We start from the raw sequence: 13,490 nt of genomic DNA, 5'->3' as shown, positions 1-13,490 counted from the left end.
ACATGGAGAAGTGGTAAAATACCCAATACTGCTTCAATAGTGGATCGCTCTCTCCAGCTCCCAGCATTTTGTACATTGGAACATATCTCAGGCCTCGTGGAGGAGTTCAACAACGCCTTCTCATCATTTCAGAGACCAGATGGATGGAGCCTCTGCTCTCATTCCTCCAATGGCCATTCAGTTGGCTACTCTCCTGCGAGGACAGTGTCCTTGCTGGGCAGCTCAGGCTCAGGCGCTGGTCCCTGGTGCAGTCAGTTCTCACTAGGGAAGCCGAGCGGGCTTCATTGTATGCATGTGGTTGAGAAGGTATAACTACTTCCAGGAAAAAGAAGTGCATGGGACCCCTTTTCCTAGAGAGATTGTAAGCATGGCTGATACTTGAGGCTTTATGGACCTGCCAATACATAGACATAGAATCATTAAGAAGCCACATGAGGGGCGGCGGCAGGGCTGATCCAGAGACACCCTCCCTTGACTCTCCTCGCCCGCTCTCCGTCTGTCCACCCGCTCCGCTGCCCGCCCCGCCACCATGACGGAACAGGCCATCTCCTTTGCCAAGGACTTCCTCGCCGGAGGCATCGCCGCCGCCATCTCCAAGACGGCCGTGGCCCCGATTGAGCGGGTCAAACTGCTGCTGCAGGTCCAGCACGCCAGCAAGCAGACCGCCGCGGACAAGCAGTACAAGGGCATCGTGGACTGCATCGTCCGCATCCCCAAGGAGCAGGGCGTGCTGTCCTTCTGGAGGGGCAACCTGGCCAACGTCATCCGCTACTTCCCCACGCAAGCCCTCAACTTCGCCTTCAAGGATAAGTACAAGCAGATCTTCCTGGGGGGCGTGGACAAGCACACGCAGTTCTGGCGGTACTTTGCGGGCAACCTGGCCTCCGGCTGGGCGGCCGGCGCCACTTCCCTCTGCTTCGTGTACCCCCTGGATTTCGCCAGAACCCGCCTGGCCGCCGACGTGGGCAAGTCGGGCACGGAGCGCGAGTTCCGCGGCCTGGGAGACTGCCTGGTGAAGATCACCAAGTCCGACGGCGTCCGCGGCCTGTACCAGGGCTTCAGCGTCTCCGTGCAGGGCATCATCATCTACCGCGCCGCCTACTTCGGCGTCTACGACACGGCCAAGGGCATGCTGCCCGACCCCAAGAACACGCACATCGTGGTGAGCTGGATGATCGCGCAGATGGTGAGGGCTGTGGCCTGCGTGGTCTCCTACCCCTTCGACACGGTGCGCCGGCGCATGATTATGCAGTCAGGCCGCAAAGGAGCTGACATAATGTACACGGGCACCGTCGACTGTTGGCGGAAGATCTTCAGAGACGAGGGGGGCAAGGCCTTCTTCAAGGGTGCCTGGTCCAACGTCCTCCGCGGCATGGGGGGCGCCTTCGTGCTGGTCCTGTAAGACGAGCTGAAGAAGGTCATCTAAGGGTGCGGCGTCACACGCACACATACACACACGCACACACACACACCCCAACACAACCACGTAGAATCCTCAACCGAGCGGACCATCAACCTTCCAGAAATTCCAGTCTCTTTCCCAGCCGGATCCTGCCTGCAGACAGCCAGGGAAGGTTCTAGAAAAGGGGGCACACCGTGATCCAGCCATCCATGCCCGATTCCATGTCTTGATCACGGGGGGAGGGAACCATGGCTTCCTCTCGGGCCCCGGGTGAGACACTCCAGTGCTCAGACCTGCAGTCCAGATGCTTGTAGGACCCAAATCGTGTTTAACTATTTATTTAAAACAAGAGAACCATGTCTTCTGTTTGTAAAAAAAAAAAAAAAGAAGCCACATGAGGACAGGAATCATAAGATGTGTTGACCATTTTCACCACTGTATCCTCAGTACTTAGCACAATGTTTTAGAAACCCTGCAGCATCCTCCTGGAGATGCACCCCCTAGGGCCTCCGAGTGCTGCAGGTAGACTGGAGAAGAGAGAAAAGAGAAGCCACAGTACACTATAGTTGAATAGTTACTTGTTAAATAAAAAATTGAAAAGAATGAGTAAATTAATAAATATTCGTGCTCTTGATAAATATTTAATAACAGAAAAGAGTAAGAACAAAAGGAAAGAATTTGGGACAAAAATAGAAACAATCATGTGTCACTTAATGATGACATTACATTCTGAGAAATGTGTCCTTAGGCGATTTCATCCTGCAATCATCATAGAACGTACTTGTGAAAACCTCGGTGGTGGAGCCTACTACACAACTAGGCTGTATGGTATATACTGTACACAAATGTAACACAATGCTAAGTATTTGTGTACCTAAACATAAAAAAAGTGGTAAAAATATGGCATAAAAGATTAAAAATGCTGCACCCACATAGCACACTTACCATCAATGGAGCTTGCAGGGCTGGAGGTTGTTCTGGGTGAGTCAGTGAGTGAGTGATGAGGGAATGTCAGGGCCTAGGACACTACTGTGGAATTTAGAAACACTGTACACTTAAGACTATACTATATTTAAAACCGTTTTTCTTTATCAATAATAAATTAAGCTGGTCGGATACAGTGGCTCATGCCTGCAATCCCAGCACTTTGGGAAGCCAGGACGGGCGGATCACCTGAGGCCAAGAGTTCAACAGCAGCCGGACCAAAATGGTGAAACCCCGTCTCTACTAAACATACAAAAATTATCCAGGCATTGTGGCACGTGCTTGTAATCCCAGCTACTCGAGTGGCTGAGGGACAAGAAGCGCTTGAACCAGGGAGGTAGAGCTTACAGTGAGCCCGAGATCACACCACTATGCCCTAGCCTGGGCGACAGAGGGAGCCCCTGTCTCAAAGAAAACCAAAATAATAATAAATTAACCTTAGATTACTGCAAATGTGTTACAAACTTGTAAATTCTTTAAACGTTTGACTCTTCTGTAATAACACCTAGCCTAAAGCACGCATTGTACAGCTGTAGAAAATATTTTCTATTTTTCAAATTATTTATTCTACTTTTTAACTTTTCTGTTTAAAACTAAGACACATACACGAAAAACTAAGACACCAACGCACATCGTAGCCTAGGTCTGCTTTCACTTCTACATCTTGCCCCACTGAAAGGTCCTTCAGGGCAATTAAACACATATCTCCTATGGTAACAGTGCCTCCTTCTGGAAAACCTCCTGAAAGAGCTGCCTGAGGCTGTTTTTAAAACTTTTTGTTAAGTTTTACTGTCTTTTTTAATAAGTAGAAGGAGTACACTCTAAAATAATGATGACAAGTATAGCAAATCCATAAAGCAGTAAGTCATTTATTACCATTCTCAAGTACTGTTTTCTACACATAAGCGGTACGTGCTGTATTTTTACACAACCGGCGGTGCAGCAGTGTGTTCACACCAGCATCACCACAAGCACATGAGTACTGCATTAGACGGCTACGAGGTCACTAGGCAAAAGGAGTTTTTTAGCTCTATTATAACCTTGAGGGACCACTGCTGTATACATGATCCATTGTTGGCTCAAACACTGTTATGCAGTAAATGACTGTACTCAATTTTATAACCAGTATAATCAGAATTATGTAAATATTTGTCATATATACATAAAAAGACTAGAAAGAAATAGGAAAATATTGACCTTTGGTTCATGTTTTTATAAATCACATTTTATACATTCGTATGTTTTCCAAGCCTTCTAAGGATAGAATCTTTGTACAGATTTTAAAGTTCTAATAAGTGTTATTATTTTTTAATTTCTACCAATGTTGCATCCTGCAAGAATTATTGTGACCACTCCAAGGAAACTTGAAAGCCCCTCCTCAGTGTTCTCCTAGTATCTGATAGTATCCTCTACCATTCACTGAGCACACTAAATTTACATTGTTTGCTTATCTAACTCCCAAGCTCTTGGAGGGAAGAGACTGATTCCTTAATCCCTGAATTCCCAGGCGTATGCACATACACTAAAGCGCTTTTAAGGTCTGTGGACTAGATGAAGAAATCAGATGAGTAGGGGTATGCAAACCCAGGCATTCCTATTCCAAACCCAGTAGCATTCCAATCCCTGTGACAAAAGAGATCCAAGATTTCCTCCACTGATGACTGTGACCTGGGGACTGGGAAATACTGTATACAGCAAGATCCTAGAAGACAAGCTGTCCACTTGAATAGTCAGCACCAGGCTGCAGGAAAAGCAATAGCTGAAATCCAAGTTAGGTTTTCCTGGGAACAGCCAAGATTAGTCAGAGGTGGCACTTGGAGGATTCCCCAAGTCTGCTCATTCTTTCCAAGGCCTCCCCTGGGAACAAAGGAAACCCCCAGAGTTTGGGACTGGGCTCTTTTCCACCAACAGTGCTAGTAGTTTGTATTTAACCCTAAATCGCAATTCAAATAAAAGGAGGTGGGGGAGGGGCGAGGAGTAGGTAAGCATCCCCTAGGAAACACTTAGGTTTTCTCTAAATTCATTCCAGAAAATTCTTCTAAAGGACTTTTAAGGACCAAAGCATAATGCCTTGGAAACTTAGTTTTAAACTTTTTTTTTTTTTTTTTTGAGACGGAGTCACTCTGACACCCAGGCTGGAGTTAAGTGGCGTGACCTCACCTCACTGCAACCTCCCTCTCCCAGGTTCAAGCGATTCTCATGTCTCAGTCTCCTGGGATATCAGGAGCGCACCACCTTTCCCAACAACTTTTTGTATCAGTAGAGACAAGGTTTCACCATTTTGGCAAGGCTAGTCTCGAACTCCTGACCTCAAGTGATCTGCCCGCCCTTGGCCTCCCAAAGTGTTGGGATTACAGGTGTGAACCACCACGCCAAGCCAGTTTTTAACATTAGCCACACTGAAACTGAACTATTGGTCAAGTGAAGCCACACAAGGAGCAGAAAATCCCCTGTTCAACAGAGGGTTTGTGACGCCTCTGGGAGCTGACAAGCCAAATCACACCCTCTCTCTGGCACCTCGAGGGCCCGGCAGGGCGGGGAGCCCGGCTGCTGGGGAGGTGCTGGGTCCCCCCCCCCACCGCCCCGACCTGGGACAGGCAGCCGAGACCCCGGATGGACCTCCTAGGGCTAATCTGAGAACAACCAAATCCTAGTGCCTCTGAGGTTGATAGGACTCCCCGTGCCACTCCCTGCAAGGTCATCTAGAAAATAATTCCTAGACCCGTAGGTGCCCACAGAGCAGGTACCTCTGGTTCTGCGCCAGCGTGCCCCATCCGCAGGATGGCTGGGTTCTTTGATTTCTACAGTCGCCCACTTTCTAAAACCAAACCCGAAAGGAGGGGCAGGCCCAGGGTGGGGATGCCCTGAAATATCCGAGAGCGGGACCGTTCCTACTGAAGAGAAGTTTACAAGAATGCTCTGTCTGGGGCAGACGAGGCCGCCGCGAGGCGGGTCCGGGAGCGAGAGCCGGGATCCCCGGGTCGGGGGAGTCTGGGGCAGGAAGAGGGAGGAGACAGGGCTGGGGAGCGCCCGGCCTCCTGAGGAAGGCTCAGAGGCCGCTGCCCTCCCTTCGCGGCTTCGCCGCCCCTCATCTAGCTAGCCCAGCGTCCGCCGCGCCTTGGCCAAGGTGAGCTCCGGCCCACGTGCCCTTCGTGGATAGTCCCCAGCCTCTGACCTGCCGCCCGGGGTAACCCTCGCACTTGGCTTCGCGGAGCGTCCGGGGCACCGCGGGGCCTGGACCGGGAGCAGCTGATGGGTAATCCCAGCACAGCTGCTCGGTGCTCCGGGCCGCACCCAGACGAGGCCAGCAGCGCCCCTCCCCGGCCCGAGGGCGACCGCCCTCAGACCCAGACGGACGGGAGGGGACACTTGTCCTTTACGTGGGGACTGTGGTGTTGGTGCCCCTGGACCTCTTCCCTCCTCCCTTTTGTTTGCCTTGCTTTACTCCCACCCTTCCTGCTTTCCCACTCGTCTCTCGGGTTATCAAACCCCTCCTGCTCGTCCCTGCCCTGGCTGGCATGTTTCTTGGTGGGTTCTGCCCGCAGGCCAACCTTGGTTTGCATGTTCGTAGCCTCCACCCGGCTGGACAGCCCGAGCAGGCGCGGGGCGTCCCTTCCGAAGGAGTACCCCTTAGTCCCTCGGCCAAACGGGCATTTCACGTTGGGGCTTCCTGACGGGGTCTTCCTGCTGAGGGACGGAGGTCCACTTGTTTTCCTTCTAAAGCAGTTTGGCTCGAGGGGGGCGGGGGGTGGGCAGTGTGAAGCGGTTTCTCTACTAAAAGGTTCCCTAGATAACCTAATTAAGTGGAACCAGAAACAGATGGAGGAAGAGCAGGCTATGATGAAGGATCTTCCAATCCTAGATTAATTTGGCCTGGTGCAGTGAGACAGACAGACTTCCGGTTGGTACTTGGTTCACCACCTGCGCTTTGGCGGAAGGAATGGCGCTGCCCCTAGCTGTGGACACTGCCTCTACTAAAAATACAAAAAATTAACTGGGCATGTGGCACGCGCCTTTAATCCCAGCTACTCAGGAGGCTGAGGCGGGAGAATTGCTTGAACCCAGGAGGCGGAGGTTGCAGTGAGCCAAGATCGTGCCATTGCACTCCAGCCTGGGTAACAACAGGGAAACTCGGTCTCAAAAAAAAAAGAAACACATAGAAAGCAATATAATCATAGCCGGATATTTCAGTACCCACTTCCTGTAATAATAGTAAGACAAGAAAGAACATTAATAAGGGAAGAGAGGAATTGAAGGTAGTATAAAACTGTTATTCCTAACAGAGTTACAGAGAATACTCCTAAACATCATCAGGATACACACCCTTCTCAAATGCTCATTCAAATTTTTCTTGCTAGATCACCTGTTAGGCCAAAAAAGAAGTCTTAACAAATTTTTAAAAACTGAAATATTATGGATTACTTTCTATGACCAAAATTGAATGAGAGTATACAACAATAAAATAAAAAACTGAAACATTCACCAACATATAGAAATTAGGTTGCAGTGAGCCAAGATCATGGCACTGCACTCCTGCCTGGGTGACAGAGCAGGACTCTGTCTCAAAAACAAGAGAGAGATAAGAAATTAAGCAACACACTCTTGAGCATATTTAGTTCAAAGGTTTAAATAACTAATGGTGTGAAGATAATCATACTACTCAATGTAAATTTACAGATTCAATGCAATGTTTTCCAAATTTCTCATTGCACTCTTGAAGAAACAGAAACGGTCACTCCCAAAGTATATGAAATATCAAGAGACAACAAAGTACCCAACGATCTTTAAGAAAGGAATAATGTTGGATGAATTACAGTTCTTGATTTCAAAATACGTTACAAAGCTACAGAATTAAGGCCGGGCACGGTGGCTCACGCCTGTAATCCTAGCACTTTGGGAGGCGATGGGTGGATTACCTGAGGTCAGGAGTTCACGACCAGCCTGGCCATTATGGTGAAACTCCATCTTATTTAAAAAAAAAAAAAAAAAAAAAAAAAAGAGGCCGGGCATGGTGGCTCACGCCTGTAATCCAAGTACTTTGGAGGCCAAGGAGGGCGGATCAGCTGAGGTCAGGAGTTCAAGACCAGCCTGACCAACATGGCGAAACCCCGTCTTTATTAAGAAAAAAAAAAAAAGGCCGGGCACGGTGGCTCAAGCCTATAATCCCAGCACTTTGGGAGGCCGAGGCGGGTGGATCACAAGGTGAAGAGATTGAGCCCATCCTGCTCAACATGGTGAAAACCCGTCTCTACTAAAAATATAAAAACTAGCTGGGCATGGTGGTTCACGCCTGTAGTCCCAGTTACTCGGGAGGCTGAGGCAGGAGTATTGCCTGAACCCAGGAGGCGGAGGTTGCGGTGAGCTGAGATCGTGCCATTGCACTCCAGCCCAGGTAACAACAGCGATACTCTGTCTCAAAAAAAAAAAAAAAAGCTACAGAATTAAAACAAATTGGCATGTCAAGGTGAAAAAGTAGACTAATCATATAGAATCCAGCACATGGCCGGGTACAGTGGCTCACGTCTATAATCCCAGCACTTTGGGAGGCCAAGGCGGGTAGATCACAAGGTCAAGAGATCGAGACCATCCTGGTCAACAAGGTGAAACCCCATCTCTACTAAAAATACAAAAATTAGCTGGGCATGGTGGTGCACGCCTGTAGTCCCAGCTACTCGGGAGGCTGAGGCAGGAGAATTGCTTGAACCCAAAAGGCGGAGGTTGCGGTGAGCCGAGATCGCGCCATTGCACTCTAGTCTGGGTAACAACAGCGAAACTTCGTCTCAAAAAAAAGAATCCAGCACATAAACGTACACATATATGATCATATGAAGAGCCATTTGCATACCCATCATTACTGTAACATTGTTACTAAAGCCAATAGATTGAACCGATGATAATTTGTCAGCCAATTATTCAGTAGATATAATTTGAAATATAAATATACTAAAATATCACCCAAGTTTGAGAAAGCAGGAAATATTCTAATAACCATAAAGATAAAGCTCAATAATACGATGTGAAATGAAATGAGCCAGCCACAGATTTGGAGAACATAAACATTCAAACCGTATTATGGAACAACTTGGCTTAAGAGACTCATACAAAACTTTCCAGTTGAAAGCAAGAGATTCTCTCATCAAAAGCAAAATGTTCTTATTTGGACCTGGTGTATTCTGTTGGGCCACATATCAAGTCATATTAACTTGAGGAACATTGGCTGGGTGCAGTGGCTCATGCCTATAATCTCAACACTTTGGAAACCAAGGAGGAAGGATTTCTTGGAGCCAGAAGTTTGAGACCAGCCTGGGCAACACAGTGAAATCCTATCCCTACTAATAATTTAAAACTGCACTAGCCAGACATGGTACCACATGTCTGTAGACTCAGCTACTCAGGATCACTTGACCCAGGAGGTTGAGGCTGCATTAAGCCAAAATAATGCCACTGCATATCAACCTGGGTGACAGAGTAAAATCCTGTCTCAAAACAATAAATAAATTTTAAAAGATCAAAATGACATGCTCTGTGTTTTCTAGCCACAACTAAATAAAACTAGGAACTAAAAGCAAAACTGGAAAATCAAAAAATATATGAAAATAAAACACACTCTTCAACATTTTATTACTCAGGTTCAAAAAATTTTTCAAATACGTCAGTTCAACATATAATGATAAACAAATTTAATATAATCCCTAAACAATCCCAATAGCAGTTTTTAATAGAAATATTGTTTAAAACTTTTAAATGTGATTATAAACTATACCCAAACACCCATGAAAAAGAATAGAGAGGCATTATAGTTTTTTATTTGAAAACATATTAAAAGCTACTATAGCAAAAACAATATGGTACCAATAAGAAGACAGATAAACAGATGAAAGAATAAAGTCCAGAAATAAACCCTATTGTATATGATCTTCCACAAAATTGCCATGAACATCCAATACAGAAAAGATAAAAAATAATATTGGAAATTTGAAAATTAGTTGAGGTGGTGGTATGCACCTGTAATCCCAGCTACTCAGGAGGCTGAGGCAGGAGAATCGCTTGAACCTGGGAGGAGGCGGAGGTGGTTATGGTAAGCCAAGATCGCACCACTGTACTCCAGCCTGGGCAACAGAACGAGACTCCATCTCAAAAAAATAAATAAAAATAAAAAATAGCCCGGGCGTGGTGGCTCACACCTGTAATTCTAGCACTTTGGAAGGCTGAGGAGGGTGGGTCACGAGGTCAGGAGTTTGAGACCAGCCTGGCCAACATGGCGAAATCTCATCTCTATTAAAAATACAAAACTTAGCCAGGCATGGGGGTGGCACGCCTGTAGTCCCAGCTACGTGAAAGGCTGAGTCAAGAGAATTGCTTGAATCCAGGAGGCAGAGGTTGCAGTGAACCAAGATCACATCACTACACTCCAGCCTGGGTGACAAAGTGAGACTTCGTCCCCCAACAAAAAAATTTTTCCTCTCACATGGAGGCATCTTGTCTTATGCTTTTAAATTTTTTAAGGGTTCTACTTTCCCCTCAGTGAAGTTTGTTCAAGCTTACAGCGAGAGCCAAAGTGCTCCTCATTGCATATGATATATAGCATAATCTGACTGCTTTTTCACTGCTTTGGGGACACATAAATCTGCCTAATATTGAGAAACTCTCTGCTAAACTAGTTTTTAGGTTCTATTTTTGCATCATGTCTGAAATGGTTTTGTTTGAGTAGTGGTTTCTGTTCCAGTGGTGTTTGCTAATTTCTCTGCACATTCCACCACGTTTCTATTACTATAGTCTTGAAATATAGTTTGACACTATAAAGTATGATGTTCTTTTGCTTTGCTGTTTTTCCTCAGACTGCTTTGGTCACAAGCCTTGGTCATAAAGCTTCCGCTATTCAAAGTTTATTGTAGTTTCATGTAAATTGTAAAACTGCATTTTTCCATTTCTGTGGGAAAAGAAAACACTGAAATTTTCATTGGGAATTCACTGAATCTATAGATCACTTTAAATAATATGGCACTTTAAAAATATTCTTTCAATCCATAGACATGAAATACTTTAAAATTTATGTCTTTTCTAATTTCTTTCATTGTAAAAAGTTTTTACCTCCTTGGTTAAATTTGTTTTCAGAAATTTAATTATTTTAATGCTATTGTAAATTAGATTGTTTTCTTTCTCTCTCCTATCAGATATGTTAAGTCTATGGAACCGTAACTGGTATGTTAATTTTATATGTTGCTAATATACTGAGGGCATTTATTACTTTATACAGGTTTTAATGTACAATATAAGATTACATGATTTACAAACAACAACTTTTTACTCATTTGTTTTCTTTCTTTCTTTTTTTTTGAGACGGAGTTTCGCTCTTCTTTACCCAGGCTGGAGTGCAATGGTGAGACGTCAGCTCACCGCAACCTCCGCCTCCTGGGTTCAGGCAATTCTCCTGCCTCAGCCCCCTGAGTAGCTGGAATTACAGGCACACGTGACTATGCCCAGATAATTTTTTGTATTTTTAGTAGACACGGGGTTTCACCTTGTTGACCAGGAAGGTTTCGATCTCTTGACCTCGTGATCCACCTGCCTCGGCCTCCCAAAGTGCTGGGATTATAGGCATGAGCCTCCGCGCCCGGCTACTCATTTGTTTTCAATTTCAATCACTTTTTTTTTTTTTTGGAGACATAGTCTTGCTCTGCACCCAGCCTGGAATGCAATAGCACGATCTTGGCTCACTGCAACCTCTGCCTCCTGGGTTCAAGTAATTCTCCCTGCCTCGGTCTCCCAAGTAGCTAGGATTGCAGGTGTGAGCCACTGTGGCCAGTGTATTTTCTATTGTTTTGACTAACTTTTTTTTTTTTTTTTTGAGACGGAGTTTTGCTGTTGTTACCCAGGCTGGAGTGCAATGACGCGATCTTGGCTCACCGCAACCTCCACCTTCTGGGTTCAAGCAATTCTCCTGCCTCAGCCTCCCAAGTAGCTGGGAGTACAGGCACACACCACCATGCCCAGCTAATTTTTGTATTTTTAGTAGAGACGGGGTTTCACCTCGTTGACCAGGATGGTCTCGATCTCTTGACCTCGTGATCCACCCGCCTCGGCCTCCCAAAGTGCTGAGATTATAGGCGTGAGCCACCGCGCCCGGCCTTGTTTTGACTAATTTTTATGCCACACACTTCCAGTGCTATATTAAATTAGAGGTATTAACAATAGGCACAGCACAGTTTGGCATTGGTGTCTGCGAATTTGAAGAAGCAAACATCTCTTCAAGTTTTTACAATCTGGATTCGGGAGGTAAGGATCTTCTCTTCTTGGGCCCCAGAGTGATGGGATGCCCTCTGGGTTTGTAGTGGAGACAGGGTGTAGCTTGGTCACAGGCTGTTGGGTCTGCACTAGGGTCCACCTTTAGTTGGCTTGTTACAAGGGCTTGGGTAGTTGTAATTCCCATTTTATTTGTTGACAGAATGAATATTCTTCAGGACTTTGCTCTGAGGGCAGACACTAAGACAGGTGTTTTCTGTTTGTTTTTTGAGATGGAGTTTCACTCTTGTTGTCCAGACTGCAGTGCAATGGTGTGATTTTGGCTCACTGCAACCTACGCCTCCTGGGTTCAAGCAAATCTCCTGCCTCAGCCTCCTAAGCAGCTAGGATTGCAGGCATGTGACACCATGCCCAGCTAATGTTTGTATTTTCAGTGGAGATGGGGTTTTACCATGTTGGCCAGGCTGGTCTCAAACTTGACCTCAGGTAATTCACCCATCTCAGGCTCCCAACATACTGGGATTATAGGCCTGAGCCATTGTGCCAGGCCAAAAATTTTTTAAAACACAGCTTTTCCGAAACTATCACATTGTAAGGACTGGCTTTGTTTTTGGCCTTGGGACCTCTCATCCATGTTGTCTGTTGTGTTCACTCTCACCTACCCGGGGGTTCATCCATCATCCCATGTCGCTTCATATTCCAGGGCTCTTTTTCTTTCTCTAGACAGGTGATCAGGCCTGGCTTAGAGACAGCAATACCTGTTTTATTAAAAATAAGGAATATTAATAAATCTTGCTTATATTCTGAAATTACCAATTTAGTAATGTGTTCCGTAAAGAGGATATAATAGAATATTCTAGTAAATTAATCCCCAAACACTAATTTATAAAAGAATTTTCCAAGTATTTAGATATTTTAAATTTGTAGGTTCTTAATTTCATTGCCCAGTACTACCCAAAAAAAACTGATTGTGGTAATTATATTTTAAGGTGTGGGCAACAATATTTTAGGCCACTCAATTCCTGAAATTATCACTAATCAAGAGTACTTTATACAGATCAGCTCAAGAATATTCAAAGTTCAGGTGAAGATAAAACATCTTGAAGAAATTCTTTGCTACATGAACAAATCCCTCAAATTTTCTTAAAAACAGTAATCTGAAATTCATTTATGCAAAGCATAAATTACCAATAAACATTCTACGAAGAGAAGAAATGAATATTAGGGTATATAAGGAATTGCGTATTAAAGTTATCCTCACCCAAGAAGACCAGGTTTCTGTAGTTCTCTAACATCACATTTCTATATAAATTCTGCTGTGCAGTCTCCAGGCATTGCCACTCCTCCAGACAGAATTCTACGGCCACATCTATAAAGGTCAATGGTCCCTGAAACACATACACACACAGAGAGAGAGAGAGAAAGAGAGAGAGATAAACATCTATCCCAAGTAGCCACAGGCAGAATTTTTTATTTAATTCAAGGTGAAATGACAGAGTAAAGAGAATTGTTTCTGACTTATACAAGTGACTGAAATTATTCAATAATTTTCAAACAGAAATATCCTTTTTTTTTTTTTTTTTTTTTTAATTAAAAAATATTTAAGGCCGGGAGTGGTGACTCATGCCTATAATCCCAGCACTTTGGGAGGCTGAGGTGGGTGGATCACGAGGTCAAGAGATCGAGACCATCCTGGTCAACAAGGTGAAACCTCGTCTCTAACAAAAATACAAAAATTAGCTGGGCATGGTGGTCTCAGCTACTCGGGAGGCTGAGGCAGGAGAATTGCTTGAACCCAGAAGGCGGAGGTTGCGGTGAGCCGAGATAGTGCCATTGCACTCCAGTCTGGGTAACAACAGCA

The 13,490-nt window shown here is 45.3% G+C and overlaps 2 protein-coding genes and 1 pseudogene across 18 annotated transcripts in view; 1 reads left to right on the top strand and 2 right to left on the bottom strand.

Moving 5' to 3' along the window:
* LOC100410798 (uncharacterized) overlaps window positions 1-12,388 on the bottom strand; it is a 43,277-nt gene extending 30,889 nt beyond the window's left edge. For all 16 annotated transcript variants that reach the window (XM_078361986.1, XM_078361976.1, XM_078361979.1 and 13 more), the window contains exon 1: window positions 12,292-12,388. The gene's annotated coding sequence lies outside the window, so the exon portion shown is untranslated. The remainder of the gene's footprint in view (window positions 1-12,291) is intronic.
* Window positions 437-7,325, top strand: LOC100404537 (ADP/ATP translocase 3 pseudogene; annotated as a pseudogene). Its single transcript, XR_013531316.1, has one exon. The product of XR_013531316.1 is annotated as an ADP/ATP translocase 3 pseudogene (transcript).
* LOC144576510 (zinc finger protein 724-like) overlaps window positions 8,991-13,490 on the bottom strand; it is a 28,739-nt gene continuing 24,239 nt past the window's right edge. The window contains exons 2-3 of the mRNA XM_078362081.1: window positions 12,891-13,017; window positions 8,991-12,387 (exon numbers count right to left, since the gene is read on the bottom strand). Coding sequence (XP_078218207.1) covers window positions 12,284-12,387; window positions 12,891-13,017 — 231 coding nt within the window. The 3' untranslated portion in view covers window positions 8,991-12,283. The remainder of the gene's footprint in view (window positions 12,388-12,890; window positions 13,018-13,490) is intronic.

This window comes from Callithrix jacchus, chromosome 22 (genome assembly GCF_049354715.1).
Source record: "Callithrix jacchus isolate 240 chromosome 22, calJac240_pri, whole genome shotgun sequence".
NCBI classification, from domain to species: domain Eukaryota; kingdom Metazoa; phylum Chordata; class Mammalia; order Primates; family Cebidae; genus Callithrix; species Callithrix jacchus.
This window is presented reverse-complemented; position numbering and strand designations above follow the sequence as displayed.